Source organism: Phalacrocorax carbo, chromosome 9 (assembly GCF_963921805.1).
Source record: "Phalacrocorax carbo chromosome 9, bPhaCar2.1, whole genome shotgun sequence".
Classification (NCBI taxonomy): Eukaryota; Metazoa; Chordata; class Aves; order Suliformes; family Phalacrocoracidae; genus Phalacrocorax; species Phalacrocorax carbo.
In genome coordinates this window covers 37,335,775-37,350,416 of record NC_087521.1, presented here as the reverse complement: position 1 = coordinate 37,350,416, position 14,642 = coordinate 37,335,775, and the positions used below count along the sequence as shown (strand labels likewise).

At 45.7% G+C, this 14,642-nt stretch overlaps 1 protein-coding gene across 1 annotated transcript in view; it reads right to left on the bottom strand.

The window, feature by feature from the left end:
- MDGA2 (MAM domain containing glycosylphosphatidylinositol anchor 2) overlaps nucleotides 1–14,642 on the bottom strand; it is a 400,733-nt gene that overhangs the window by 165,228 nt on the left and 220,863 nt on the right. Inside the window, exon 6 of the mRNA XM_064461194.1 lies at nucleotides 2,809–3,078. Coding sequence (XP_064317264.1) covers nucleotides 2,809–3,078 — 270 coding nt within the window. The remainder of the gene's footprint in view (nucleotides 1–2,808; nucleotides 3,079–14,642) is intronic.

The window sequence follows — 14,642 nt, the reverse complement described above, 5'->3', positions numbered from 1 at the left end:
TTAAATCCTTATGCATATGAGGGGGCTCCCAGGTAAACCCTGGAAGCTAGCAAAGGGAAAACAATGTGCTGAGACCATCAGTGGCACCTGCTATCCCAGCGCTCCTTCAGCAGCACACGGCAATTGCAGAAACTAGTTATTTACAACGTGCAGAAGCGGAGAGCACGCATCACTAGCTATTTACGCCCTGGAGAAGCAGAGAACACTCATTACACAGCACTTCCACATTTTGTACCGTCTCTCAGGTGATATATACTTTCCCCCAAGCCGTCATATCTGGTCATCTTGGCATTTCACTACAATTATCCCCCCTTTTTAAGAGTCTTAGAAAAGATTGATGGAGGAGCACGGGGCTGACCTGAATACACCTCGGTGCCTCAACGCCTGAAGCTGCTCTTTAAACACAGCCTCACCTGTTGCCTCTATTGCTTATCGAACCACATAATTTCTGACTTTCCAAAAGGACAGATTACTTTTGTTGCTCATTTATTTCCTTTTATTTGTTTCTTTTTAAAGGATTCTCTCTGATTTTAGATTTTTTATTATTATTATTATTATTATTATTATTATTATTATTATTATTATTATTATTATTATTATTATTAAATGCGTGACGGTCATACGACATCATTCACAATGGGTTTGAAGTCAGGTGTGGTGGGCAGTCACGGACACGGGCAGTCAGCCACAAAGACAGGAAAGCACCCAGAAAAAAAGACAGGAGCTGCTGAGGGTGAGGTAGTACCCATGGAGTGAGGCACATACGATAAAGGCACGTTCAGATGAATGCACAGTGAAATTTAGCGAATTTTAAAGGGGAAAAAAAATAATTCATCTGAGCCCTGATGATGCTTCGAGACAACTTTACATTTCTTTCTGGGTAAGGTTAGGGGATTATTGTCTAATCCTGGGACTGGTAGTCCACCTGACAGAAGATGTGAACCCCATTCACCAAATACTTCTCCCGCAAGGCTTAGATGCTATTTCAAGTAAATACTCTCAGCTGCTGTGTGAAAAACCTGATACACAACAACAACAACAACGAGATGAAATAGCGAGAAGCAATGAGCTACAGGCAAAATGCTAAGAAATATATACACAAAGTCCAATCAAAACTCTGATATGCATTTCTCTCATATTTCACTCCTAAACTCAGCATCACTTTGAGTAAAGAGAAATCAACAGAGACCAGAATAAAGATTTTTTTTTTCTTAATAGGCAGTTCTTTACCTTTAACAGAAATAATAAGGGGAAAATCATAGCAGGGAACAATGCACTGGGGCTAGAAGGGAGCTGTGCCTCATTTATTTAATGGGTCGTTCCTTGTTGTGGCCTCTTCTCAGAATTACGAGGGCCACACAGCAGAAAGGAAAAGAAAAAAAGTCACCTCAAATGCTTTAATGATATTTTGTTCAACGTCTTGCAGCTCCTAGGCATCTCATCAGCACCGTCTTCTATAAATAAAAATGTGAGGGCATATTATTATTACGCTATGACTCATGAAATTCGTATCTGCAAGGAGCTAGGGATGTTGGCTTTTCCTCTGGGCTCTCCAGTGCTGTCTGCTGGGTCAATTAAAACATCGAGATTCCCTTTCGCACAAAGCCTTTCCTCTCCCTCTGCTTATTCCAAGCGTGTTTCACTCGCGTCTCCCCTTCACCACCTCATCGCCATTGTAAATCACAGCAAATTAATGTCGATGCTATGTTCCTGAAACGAGACTGCTTTTGCCTCTTGACAACAAAACCCCTAAGCCAAATGTCAAAAATTCAAACGGAAATATAGTATTAAAAATAAATCTGTGGACATCTCCTGATAAACTCCTGCAGACCTAGGCTGATGCAATGCCCTCTCCCTGACCCCCAGAACAGAAATAGCTTCTAATCCCTCGTCCTGCTAAAGAGCATGATATGTTGGGCAACAAGAAGTGAACAGAGGTTATGGCTCTCATAAAATATTCACACCACTGGCTCTTTATACAGCACTTTCTCCTGAGTATGATTAATCACATGCTATTATTTAAAGTTCCTATAGCGTGGGAGTTTATGTTTCACTACCATTCACAGATTAGATTATAGAAAATTAGTTTCAGATTAACTGTTCGGTTCAGGTAGATTAATCCACTCCAATGATGCCTATCAGCCAATCGAAATCCTTCTGCAAACCAACTGGCCATGTCCCTGGGGTCGTCCAGAAAGCGATAAACAACCGAGGAGAGTTTCTCTCCACCTGGCAGTAATTGTTCTGCAAGCACTCTTCTCTTTCTTTTATCTAAGACCAACATTTATCCTGCTATTTAGTATAATTAAAGCATAGGTGTTAATCTAAAGCTCCTACCCAGGGAGCAGTCGTCTGATGGCAGCAGATTCACAGCATGCACAACCACCTTAATTTCAATAACATGTTCAGCTGATGAGGAGGAAGAAAAGGGTGAAGTAGGTAATGGCATCTGCAGGAGCTCAGGATGCATTCACTGCCAAGACAGCGTGCGCAGGGCATCAGCACAGGCAATGCCCAGAAGACGTGGTGTCCTTTGACGATCGTTTATCTCCAGTTTGGATGGGGAACCTGCTGCATCTTCACAATACAAAGGGGCACCATGCCACCGTTGCTCTGGCTAAGGGGTTTGAGCCCAGCACAAGAGCCACTGGCTATTTGAAGGCAACACTTCATCTCAGACACTATCAGAAATGACCAGAAACACATCTGGAAACACAGGACACCACCATGCGACCGTTGCCATCCTGCCAGATTAGGATTCAGTTAATCTTCCAAGACAAAGGTCAAGAGTTTGCCAGCTCAGCTTACCTCTTACGATGATGTTGGTGGACTTTTTCGCAGGATTTCCAACGTTGTTATTGGCGATGCAACTGTACGTGCCAGCGTCTTCTGACGTGATGGCAGGTATCGTTAGAGTGCCACCGTTCAGGACCGTCTTCTCGGGCAGGATGCTGGCAGACCTCACCCACGTCAGGCTAGGGGCTGGCTCCCCTCCCGTTGTCACACAGACTAAGGTGACCGCTTCTCCAGGGTTCACCACTATCGGGTCATCCACAAGAAGCTTAATTGAAGGGGATGCTGCAAAACACAAGAGGAAGAGAGAGGTCTAGCGGGGCTATGGCTGTGGTATTGCTCGCTCCTGACAAGCACGCTCAAGCCAACCGAGATGAGGGAAGGCACTTCAGCTACGGCGCTCTTCGCACGACTGCGTGCCCTCCGAGAGGGGTGCTCCCCATCCTGAGGCTCCCCCTGACACCACATTTCTCACCCTGCTCAGTCATCATCTTTCACCTTGCTGTCAAACTGCAGATGAGGATTTATGTACGGACATCCCTGCGGCTGTGCTTGGGAAGTAATGTATAATGTGCGGGACAGGTGCCAGCACACTGGATTTTAAACCCTGGAAGAAAGGAATTAGTAACAATCTTATTTGGCATGGAAAGCGTGTTCTCTTTGAGTCAGATCCTACCCATTGAAAACCAGCCCCCTTAATCCCCCCACCTCCCCGATGAACTCCCTGGGATCTGGCTGCCAACTGAGATGAATTTGTAGAGTCTGAGTTGGGTCTGTTGAACCAAGAAGGATCCTCTCCCTTGGGACATCACCTTCTTGCACACAGAGAAACTGAAGAATCCAGCGCAGGTGCTTTTTTCCCCCCGTCCGGGCTGCGCAACCCGCAGCTCACAGCACCAGCACGCAGCGTGGCCGCGGCTCCGTCTCCGCACAGGCACGCAGGAGAGGTGCAGACTTGGGTCCCTACTAATCTCCATATAATATCCTATGATATTACAAAGCCCCAGCTGCAGGGGCTTCATCTGAGCAGGACCACAAAACCAGCCAAACTACATTGCAGCACAAGCTAAAGGAAAGATGACGCTGCTCTCAGAAAGGAGAAGCAAGCGATTAAATTTCATTCTCTCTTCTTGCTGCTTCTTTTCCACGAAATATTTGCATATGATGTAAGAGGAGCAACAGAAATGTTCAGGATGAAGTGACAGGGCAATTCATTTTAGAAGCTGGAATTTAAAATCACAATCTGAGCTGTGACATCACCTGTCAGGTGCGTTGAGGGGTCCACCCTTGCTGGATTCAGGCTCTGCTTGAAGGCATAACCCTAAACCGCAGAAGCGATCAGCCAATATAGAAATGTGTATTACTAGTTTAGAAAAAAAAGCAGTAATGCTAAATAAACACAGGCACAAAGGTGAAGGATTGAAATTCTGGGCAAAGAATACCAGAAAACCTGACAATTAAAAATGAAAGGAAACAAAAACGTTACACCCAAAAATGATATCACTGTCCTCGTTATTACAGATATATATTCTTGTCTTCTGCTTTACATATGAATCGTATTCAATATTAAAGGAATACACACTAATCACTAAAGGCAAAGTGTCAACTATAAAATAGGAGTTTCCTTTATTTGGAGTTCACCCAAGAGGAGTTAGCTTTCTCTGTGTTCAGAGGCTGGAGCACACAAATGGGGAGGAGTTCCTTTATACCTGTCCTAGCACAGATAGAACAGGCAACCCCCGCTGGGGAAACCCTGTAAGAGAGAGGAGAGCAGAGATTTACAAGCAAAGTCCCCTCTTCCAACTCCCCACGGCTTGTGGCCCTGCAGATACTTCCCAGCATAAATTACTGGGTCCATGTAACCAGCTTAAAGGTGAAGAAACTTAAAGCTGCGTGGCTAAAAATACAGACAGAAAACAAGTCAGCACTACCCACTAACTGTATCAGGGCCTCTTCACCCAGTCCTCTGACCTCATATTCTTTCATCAGTTGATGCATCCATCAGCTAATGGACCTCTCTTTTGGGATTCGAGGTATGAAACCGGGCAGTATGTCATGTTTCATGCTTAAGGAGATTTTGCAGCGATCCAGGTACCCGCTGTGCAACTAGAGCTGAGCTCCAGACCTGTGGGGTCATCACCGACCAGGGGGTAGCACTCAGCTGGCCCCTGTTTCTCTCTCCTTCGCCCCCTCCTGAGTTTAATGATTTTTTTCCTGAACAACCCTGGCAAGGAGCTGCTCTCTGCTCACTAAACATCAAGCCATGAGATGGGGAACAAGAGAACCACAAATAACACTTCAAAACTTAGAACAAAAGATGAAAGCTCCAACAATGTCAACCCAGCCTGGTGGGGCTGTTTACCATAATGGCCTCATAATCCTCCAGATAAAAGGGGGCCCTTTGCCATCCTTCAGGTGGAGAGACAAAGATAGCAGCTGATGTGATAAAAATGCCGTGTTACATCCCTTTCATCACAGCACTCAAAACAGTAAGTACACGGAAATTATGGTTTGCATACATCAATTTCTCTTTGCTTACACCACACATTTCGCTTAACTACAACCTATCCGACGAGACAAACACAAACAAAAATTCAGCAACACGCTGAACTATTACCGTGAAAGGTCTGATTCAAACCAAGAATATTAAGAAATTTGGAAGGGATGTTCAGGTTTCCAGAAAATGAAACTCAGTGTAGCATATAAAGGGTCAAATACTTATTATGAATAGAATATGAATCCACAGCAATTATTTTGATATTACTCTGCTTGAAACCCTATATACAACTTACACCGTTGCACCGATGACACGGAACCACTTATTTTCAGCTTTGTGGTGCAACTAAGGAGAGAATCGGGTCTACCGCACCGCTTGCCTGATTCGTTGGCGCGTGCACGTTGCCAAATTCTGGCCTAGGAATGGAGAGATTGGAAGTTTCCTGGTGGTCACCTGGGCTTTGTCGTTGCACCGCCGAAGCACGTTCAGCCCCGCCGCCAGCCCCGCGCCCACCCACCTCCGAGAGCGCAACCTCCGCTTTCGGTGCCATCAACGCCGGCCTCTCCTCCTTCCAACCAGGGATGGGGAAAGGTGAAAGTCAGCACCCCTCTGCTCATGTGCCCAACGCAAGCTCGAGTCCCGTGGTTTCTCGTCACAGCTCTGACCGGCTGTTTGAGCAAGGAGAGGGGAGAGGGGAAGAGAGGCAAGCAGGAAGAGTTAGCCAGGGAACGAAGGAGGCAAATGGCAAAAATCCCGAATGCTCAAGAGCTCCAGCGATGTGCTCAGACACAGTGGGGTGGCAGAAAAATGACTTTAGCTCAAATTTAGAGTGTTTGTGTTCACTTCTCTACTTCCGCCTGGACCTAGATGTGGAAAAAAATGGGGCTAAACCACAAGTTTAGTCACCTGCTGAAAGACCTGTATTAATTGACTTGGGTTAATTAACAGCATGTGGGGCTTCTGCGGGTCTGCTTTACTGAATAGCTCCTCTGACTCCATCCAGAACCAGAGGAACACCTCTACCTGCTCCCCACAGGATGCTGCAGCGGCGCAGCTGCAAACAGCTGCTTCTCCCCGCAGACTGGGGACGCAAAGCTGTAGCAGGGAAAGGAGTAACGAAGGCACAACAGCAACACTCCACGTCACGGTAGGGACAGTAAGCCCCGGAGCGGGCCGCTCAGGGTTGCTGCAGAATCTCTCTTTCCCAGGTTTTCTGAGCAAACGTCTGTTAGACAAAATGTTTAGGACTAGCTCCTGCTGCGCTAGGGAAATGGAGCTCACTAGCACGTCACATCGCTCCCTGTTCTAGCTTCAATGACGGCAAGAGGTTCTGCCAAAAGGCAATTCCTCTTATCTACCTTGAGCTATTTCTTGCAAGAATCTTCCCCTGCGGTATCTGTCTCTGCTGACTGCAGACAGAGCCCAAAGATTAGTTTAATCTAGACAGGTAGGATTTAGATGGCAGAAGATGGTGACATCAATCCTACCTTTAGGATGAGGATTTACAAATGCATCAGGAGCCTATAGACGGGAATGGGCAGAAAGCACCGTTTTTAACAATATACATGTGCCAAACTCACATCGATCCCAGCGTTCCGCAAATCCTCTTAGGTCCTTGCACTTTCAGAAAATGGAAATTTTGGCCTAATCCCCTCTCTAAAGTGCATTTCTTCTCTCTTTTATTTATTTGTAAACTTTTGAGGCTAAACACCCCACACAGCCTAAATCTGAACCGTGTAATTCACCGCCACACATTTCTTTTTTGGTCCAGCGTGATTAAAAAATGGAGTAGGGATTTATAAAGATGACAAGATGATCTAAAGCAATTATAATAGTTGATGATTATACCAAAATATTGTTGAAAGACTATTAAAACCCACGCTTCAGGGCATAAAATGGTAGCGTTTCCTGGAATGGGAGGGCAGACTACCACACATCTGCCTACTGCACGCTTTTTATGCACTCTTGTGAAATGTCTCCTGCCGGCTCGTCTTAAGGAGAGACGCGAGATCCGATGCAAAAGGACAACGCATGCGTTCATACATCCTTTGCATTCGTAAAGCATCTGGCATGATCGAACCCCATCCAGGAGAGCCGCGACGCAGTCCCAGCAGCTCAAGCTGTGATATTTGTTTAGATAGCAGGAAATAATGTAATTAAGTCAGAAGGAAGAGGAGAAAAAGACTCCTCCAGAAGATCTGACTCTCATTAAAATGACACTGTGATAAAAACTAGTACATGCAGTTGCACATTCCTGGTACAAGTCTGAAATGTGCTGGGTTTGCCTTTACTACATCTATTGCTCTGGGGAGTCAGGCTTCAGCCCCCAACACAGAAGTGGTTTTACCCAACAGCATCCACATCAGCTGTGGGAGCAGAAGGTCAAGCACGAGCCAAGCGACCTACAGCCCAGCCTACCTTCCCGAAACACCGCTGGCGCCAGTACTGACATTCTGCCTGCTCAGTTTTTGAAAGGCACAGAAAGGCAACCTGAGCTTCTTGCAGCTCAAGAAGACCCTCACATCCTTACCAACAAGCTGTCATGTGGTCCCAGCCGAGATAATTTGAAAAGATGTAGTATCACAGTGACAGTAAGGCAGCAATTTATGTCTCCAATCTTGATTTTAGTATTTAAGGTTTTACAAAATTTAGTTTCATCAAGCAAGGTAGTTGGCTGGTCACCACGTTTACACAGGGCTTTTTTTACATGAGAGGCACTTTACAACCAAAGTGCTTCAAAGCCCCAAGACCTCAGCAGGTAGATCAAACCACAGGTGATACAACTGCGCCAGCCCAGAAGTTTCCTCTGCTAAACAGCTGTCTCCTGGCATAAGGATGAGTTCCTCAGTTTCTGCTTAGCTCTTGCAGAGATCCGACAAAATTCCATTGAAAGGCTTAACTTAGGGATATATTTTATTATTTCTCACTGCTATATTCTTCTGGATTTGGCTTAATCTTGCATTACGTAATTTATTTGTTTCTGCTGCCTCCCTTCCTGTTCATCTCCCCTCTGAACTAAATAGTCTGAATTTTTTCACTTCCTCCCTCATAGCCCCAGAACTCCATCTGTCGATATCACAAAACCCTGGGTCACAGTTCGGGTCGTGGAGACCCACTGATGCACACGCAGACGCGCACATACAGGACTGATGCCCTCAATTTCACGTAGCCCTGAAGAGTGATGGGTTTTGTAGATTTTAAGTAATGTTCAGGACCGGTTTGGAAAGTTGAAGGTCAGAGCCACCACAACTGTACAATACCACAACTGAAGGAGACACAGGAGGTGCTCATGTGTGAAATCTTATAAATTTATACAGAATTCCTAATGCAACAGAAACGTCCTTGCCAAAAGGAGTCAGTAGTAAACAGAGTGTATTAGCACCCCCCAAAAGCTCTTCCAGAGCTTCACCCTGGCCGAGGCCCCTCTTAGATGACGACCAGCTGTCCAGATTAACGAGGTGAACGCCGGCCCATCCAGGTTTGGCAAGCAGAGCGTCTCCCAGCCAGAACCTTCACCCTGGCACCGGCAGAGGCTCAGCCAGGCAACCTGCCCAGCGGAAACTTTCTTTCAACTCTCGGATAGGAACACTAAAATTAATTATAAAACAATAGCAAGCTTTGGTAAATATTTCCATGGGTGAGTGCATGGAACAAGCTTTCCAAACATCGTTTCTGGACATCGCAATGAGAACGGTTCAGTGTTCAAAAGAGCTCTGCGTCTTTACTGCTCTTTAGAAGTAGGGGTTTCTGAGTGCCAGTCCCACATTTCAAAGTCATGGTTGGTTTGCCAGGACACAAAGAAAGCCGCAGTGCCACTGCGAGCTCTTCCCCGCAAAGAACAAGGCACTACTCACGACGAGGGAAACTGTTCAGGTCCCCATTCATATTGCAGCTGCATCCTTTTTAAAGGGACTTCAATTCAGAGGCTTTCGCCTACAAGTGTTGCTTCTGCATCCAATGTATTTCATAGGATTGCAGAGCCTGGCTGTGAAGTCAACAGTGCATATGAGAAAGTGCTACTGGAAGCATGCTGGGTCACGATACACGGCCCCGCTAGTCAAGTCGCTATGAGACTTAAATCAGAACTGCATACATTTTTTTAATGTGCACACAAGACAAGTTAGGCACCGACGACATACAGATGGAGATTAATTGTAAAATGTGGCTATAACATACACCAGTCCTCACAGAGTAATAATACAGCATGCCACGCTCACTGGGTTTGATTAATGGCTGGGGCAAAAGTTTCTCAGATCCAGCACAGGGCTAGCGGCCCTTAAGTCACCATTAACACCCTAAATTATGCCCTTAGCAATATCAGCTTACTAAGCACCTTCAGCAAAACGACCCAGCTCTACAACAAAATGCTTCCAGTTTAAACAGAGCTGCCATGGGATCATCGGCAGGGAGACTGGAAACATCTTCTAACCAATGATCCGATACTGATGTTCACTGACCTTGAAAGAAGCAGAGTCTCTACTGCTGCCTGGGATGGGTATCGGAGACAGGTACTACACCGGGACGGAAAAGATAGCAGTCGCTGCTGCAGCATACAGGACGAATCCAATGCCAACACGTGTTATAATTACAGTGAGACAAATATACGTACTTAAACTACGTATATGGAATTGAGAAAATGTTACAATTGGCTTTAGGGATTACTGGAAATGCGAAGGAAAACTAATACTTTAATAGCAATATCAAAGTAGTGGCAGAAAGTCATGTCCTTGACAACTCACTCATCTATGATGAATAAAAATGAAAAGACATTATTTCCTCCACGTTTGTGAATTATTTCATATGCAGAACTGAAGTAATAGAACATAACCGAATTATGCTTTCATATATACGTATGTGTGGGTATGCATCCATTTAATTTACAGCCATGATTTCTTGCAGGAATACAATGCATGTGCTCCTAACTATACACGTTATGAATAGTCCCTTTCAAGTCAGAGGAAAAGAGAACATTTGAGGTTCTTGCTGGGCTGGGAGCATCATTTCTGTACTTATTTACTCAGTAATGTTCAAAAAAGAATAGCTTATAATTCCCAGCTGAAGTCCAGATTTTAAATTACAGGGTAAAAATACACTTCTTATTGACTGCCTTGCCACAGCATGCTGCAATATGGTAGACCCTTCCTTCTCATCAACAGTCCTTAAAAAAGCAAGGAAAACAAAATTTAAAACAAACACCCACCCAAAAATCAAATCAAAACAGAACCCCCAAACCAAACCCCAATGAAAATCACTTTTATGCACCTCTCTCCTTTATCCTCCCTGCTGCTACTGACAGAGCTGTAATCTCTGACTGCTCTCACAAAAGAGACAACCCTTCTAGGATGAAAGTACCGGCGTGTGTTGAACCAGCGCGGATGAGTTACGCCAGTGGGCCAAACTGTCAGGCAAACGTGCACCTACGTGTTCATCTGCTCCCTCAGGACTCGTAAACTGAGCTGCGGCTTCTGCTGGGAAGGGGCAAGGATTCCCGGGGCAGGTTCGCCTTTGTCTCAGCAATGAGTTTTCCAACAAAGCCAAGGGAGAAAAAATATTCAGAGACACTTAAACTTGAGCTCTTTGCAGGCTTAGGATCAGAATTCATCACAGAATCACAGGATGGTTGAGGTTAGAGGCACCTCTGGAGGTCATCTGGTCCAAACCCCCCCACTCAAGCAGGGTCCCCCCTACTGCAGGTTGCCCAGGGCCGCATCCAGATGTCTTAATCTGAGGATGGAGACTCCACAACCTCTCTGGGCAACCTGTGCCAGTGCTCAATCACCCTCACTGTAAAAAATGTGGTTTTATGGTCACTGTCAAGTCGTGACCAGTCATGTAGAGCTGTGAACTTCAGTGGCGTCTCGCTCGGGTGCTGCATGCAATCTAAGTGCGGAAGAGCAGCAAAATGCTCCAGCTGGGGCAGCTTCCAGTTCTAAACACCTTCGTGTTTCGACACATTAGAAAAATGTGCTTACCATACACATCAACCTGATTTAAGCGTTACTTGCTCTTTTTCCCTTTTCATCATTGCCTTTGAAATTCCAGCACTTGCAGGGGTGGAGAAAACAAAGGCAAAGGGCTCAAATCCCAGTTCTTTCAGCCACGTGTCCTTTGATTGACTTAACACATGGAATTACTGAAGTAATACATTCCCAGACCAGATTTCAGTGTTGCAAGTGTTTTAGGGTTCTCATCTTCGCAAAAGCACCTGGACCTGCCCAGGCACAAAGAGGTGGCTCCCCCCTCCCAGGGCAGCCGCCCCCCACGATTGCTGAAGACACCCATTAGTCTGCAGTGCCTGGGGTGCACGTGCCCACCTTGTACCAGCAGTCACCACCCAATTGGAATATGCTACCTGGTCACAGATTTAAAAAAACTCATATTTTTCAGTTTCCCCTGAGCCTGCCACAAAAAAAAAAAAAAAAAAAAAAAGAGGCTTAAAAGTTGAGTGAAGTGCACGATCATTTTGTCCGGGCATACTATGAAGAATGGGAAATTACGAGGTTGCAGGGGAAGCAGAGTGGGAGTTACAGGAAAGAAATAGAGCAAAGAATGAGATTATATTTAACAAGGTCTCCTTTCAGCTGGACTCAGTCTTTATATGTTCACGTATATGTGAACAAGCTGGCCCGGAGTGCCAGCCCAGATAACCGTAGCCCGCTCCCTGCGCTCTCCCTCTATTCTCAATAGCTTTTTTTCTATTCCTCCTCCAACTTTTTCTCAAATCCTCTGTTTTTTAACCAATGGGGATGCAGCTTTGATGACTCATCTCTTTATTCCCGATTTGCCTGGCTGCTTTTCATCCAGCAGCAGCAGCGCTTTGATGACTCGCACTTTGCTCGTGCTGCCGTTCACGCACAGATGTGGCATTGATAGCTCCAACAGGGAGGAAGGGAGGCGGATATGTTTGCTATTCAGAGCACTTCCTCGGTGGTTACGCTCTGGAGACGACTACAATAGCTCACAGCTCCCACACTGTATGAACTATTCATTCTGTGGACATTTTATCAAGAGGGTATGAAGGGAAGGCAGGATCCTCCCTTTAGCAGCAGGGCAGTGCTAAATCAGCTTAACCCAATCACAAAACTCTCCCCTTCATCAGTATATTTAGATGCGCTGTTGTACATGTAGGCTTAAATCCATCTCGGCTAATTTCGACCACCCGAAAGTCAGGCCTGCAATCCGAGGTCATGTATCGCGGTGAGATATAAGCACCCCTAAAGCACAATTCCTGCTCTCCAAAAATAGATGGGATGAATTGCTCTTTGGAGCCATCTCTCTCCCTCTCTCCACCCAGTACGGTGCTCCCTGAACAACCGTGTGCTACGGACACCTACGCTTGCAGACTGGCTGTTTAGGCGAGACAAATCCTGTCCTGCAACAGCAACAATGCCCACAGAATTAGCGGGTTAGGAATGACCGGCTGATGAGGAGCTACAGAGAAAGGACCCTCAGGTTTATGGTGGAAGGTGATCCGGCCACAAAGCGAACATTAGCAATACGTGAGTTACCATACAGGGATGCAAAACCAAGAACTTTGTTGGGAAACGTATGGAAAAAGCCCTGCATTGCACGCCATGGCTGTGGGGCTGGGTGCAGGGGAGTGCTCTACGTGCCCTGAAGCACTGAACTTCACCAAGGACACGGACAGAGGAGATCAAGAGGAACACTGTGAGGTAGAGATGTGACTCACGGGGAAAAATGAATGAGCTAGATTAATTATCCAACAGAAGAGATGGGACAAGATAACCATCTTCAAGTGTACGAAATGTTGCTGTGCAGAGGGAGAGGATAATCGCTTCTTCATGCCATGGTGGTCAGGACCCGAGTGACGAGCCAGGCTGCGAGTAACGCGGCACCTCTGCTGCTGGCAGCCAGGTTAAATGGACATCGGTAGGGCAAGATTTAGATCTAGTGCATTCTGCCATGAAGAATGGGACTAGATGCCTGGAGAAGGGGAGGCTGAGGGGGGCCCTTCTCGCTCTCTGCAGCTGCCTGAGAGGGGCTGGAGTGAGGGGGGGGTCGGTCTCTGCTCCCAAGTCACCAGTGACAGGGCGAGAGGGAACGGCCTCAGGCTGCGTCAGGGGAGGGTTAGGTTGGAGATGAGGGAAAACTACTTTATTGAAAGGGTTGTCAGGCCTTGGCACAGGCTGCCCAGAGAGGTGGGGGAGTCGCCATCCCTGTGCGTACTTAAATGACGTGCAGACGTGGCACTTCAGGGCATGGCTTAGGAGGCCTGGGGGTGTTGGGTTGACGGTTGGACTCGATGATCCTAGAAGTCTTTTCCAACCTTAATGATTCTGTGATTCTACAACCTCTTGGGGTCCTTCCCAGCTTTATTTTCTATTATTCCCTTTTGCTAAAGAATTAAACCCATCTACTTTCAGTATTCAGCTCCGAGCTGGCCGTATTTCTTATAGGAGGATTTCAAGCCTCTTTAGTGCAGGATCACATCTCACTGTCGCACTCGCTGAGGATGCCAGGGGATGCTAAAAGAAATATTTTTTTTTCAAAATGAGATAAGTCTCTTAACACTGTATTGTCTGAATGAAGGAAAACAAAGCGAGTTCATTGCGACAGACTACTGCTTAATGGAGGGATTAGAAGTGAATTAAGCCTTTTTCAATTTGTTTCCCATCACATGCCCCAGACGGAATGCCAGCTTCAGCTGCGATTTGAATGAACTATGTCATGCAACTGAAAAAACACGTATTGAAATACTTATCTTTTCTGGGTAAATGTTACTGCTGTGGATCATTTCTATGTTGGAAGTTGCCAAAAATCAGCCTCGATATTATGTATTAATGATCACCTGCCCTAAGCAGCTTGAGGTGGTTGGTAATATACAAACTAATATATATTTTTAAATTCATCTGTGCCACTAAAAATGCTCTGTAGACCAAGATAAAATTTTATTTGCTTTTACTCAATCATATTAGAAGAACTATTATGGGAAGCCCAGAATTTCAGTGGTTTTATGGGTAAATCTCAAGCCTTTTCTCTGAGATTTTGAAACAATGAACACTCTTAAAAGGATCCATTCATGTCATTACTAGATCATGCATTCAGAGCTAGCTGTATCTAAGTTGCCTTTCCCAGCTCTAAAGATTAAATAGTGAGTCACATGCAAACTGGTGACAGACTTTAATATCATCTGTCAATAATTATGTTTGATGCAGAGCAGAACTATGCTTGGAATAACATAATCCCTGTATTTCTAAAGGACATGACGCTTCCTTCTGCTAAGCATCTTCAAAAAGAAGCACTCCCTGACCAATGTATGGTCCAGGCTTAGGCCGGGAGACAGGTCCTCAGGACTTCCACCAGTTCTTACGTAGACAGTGATATGCTGGGG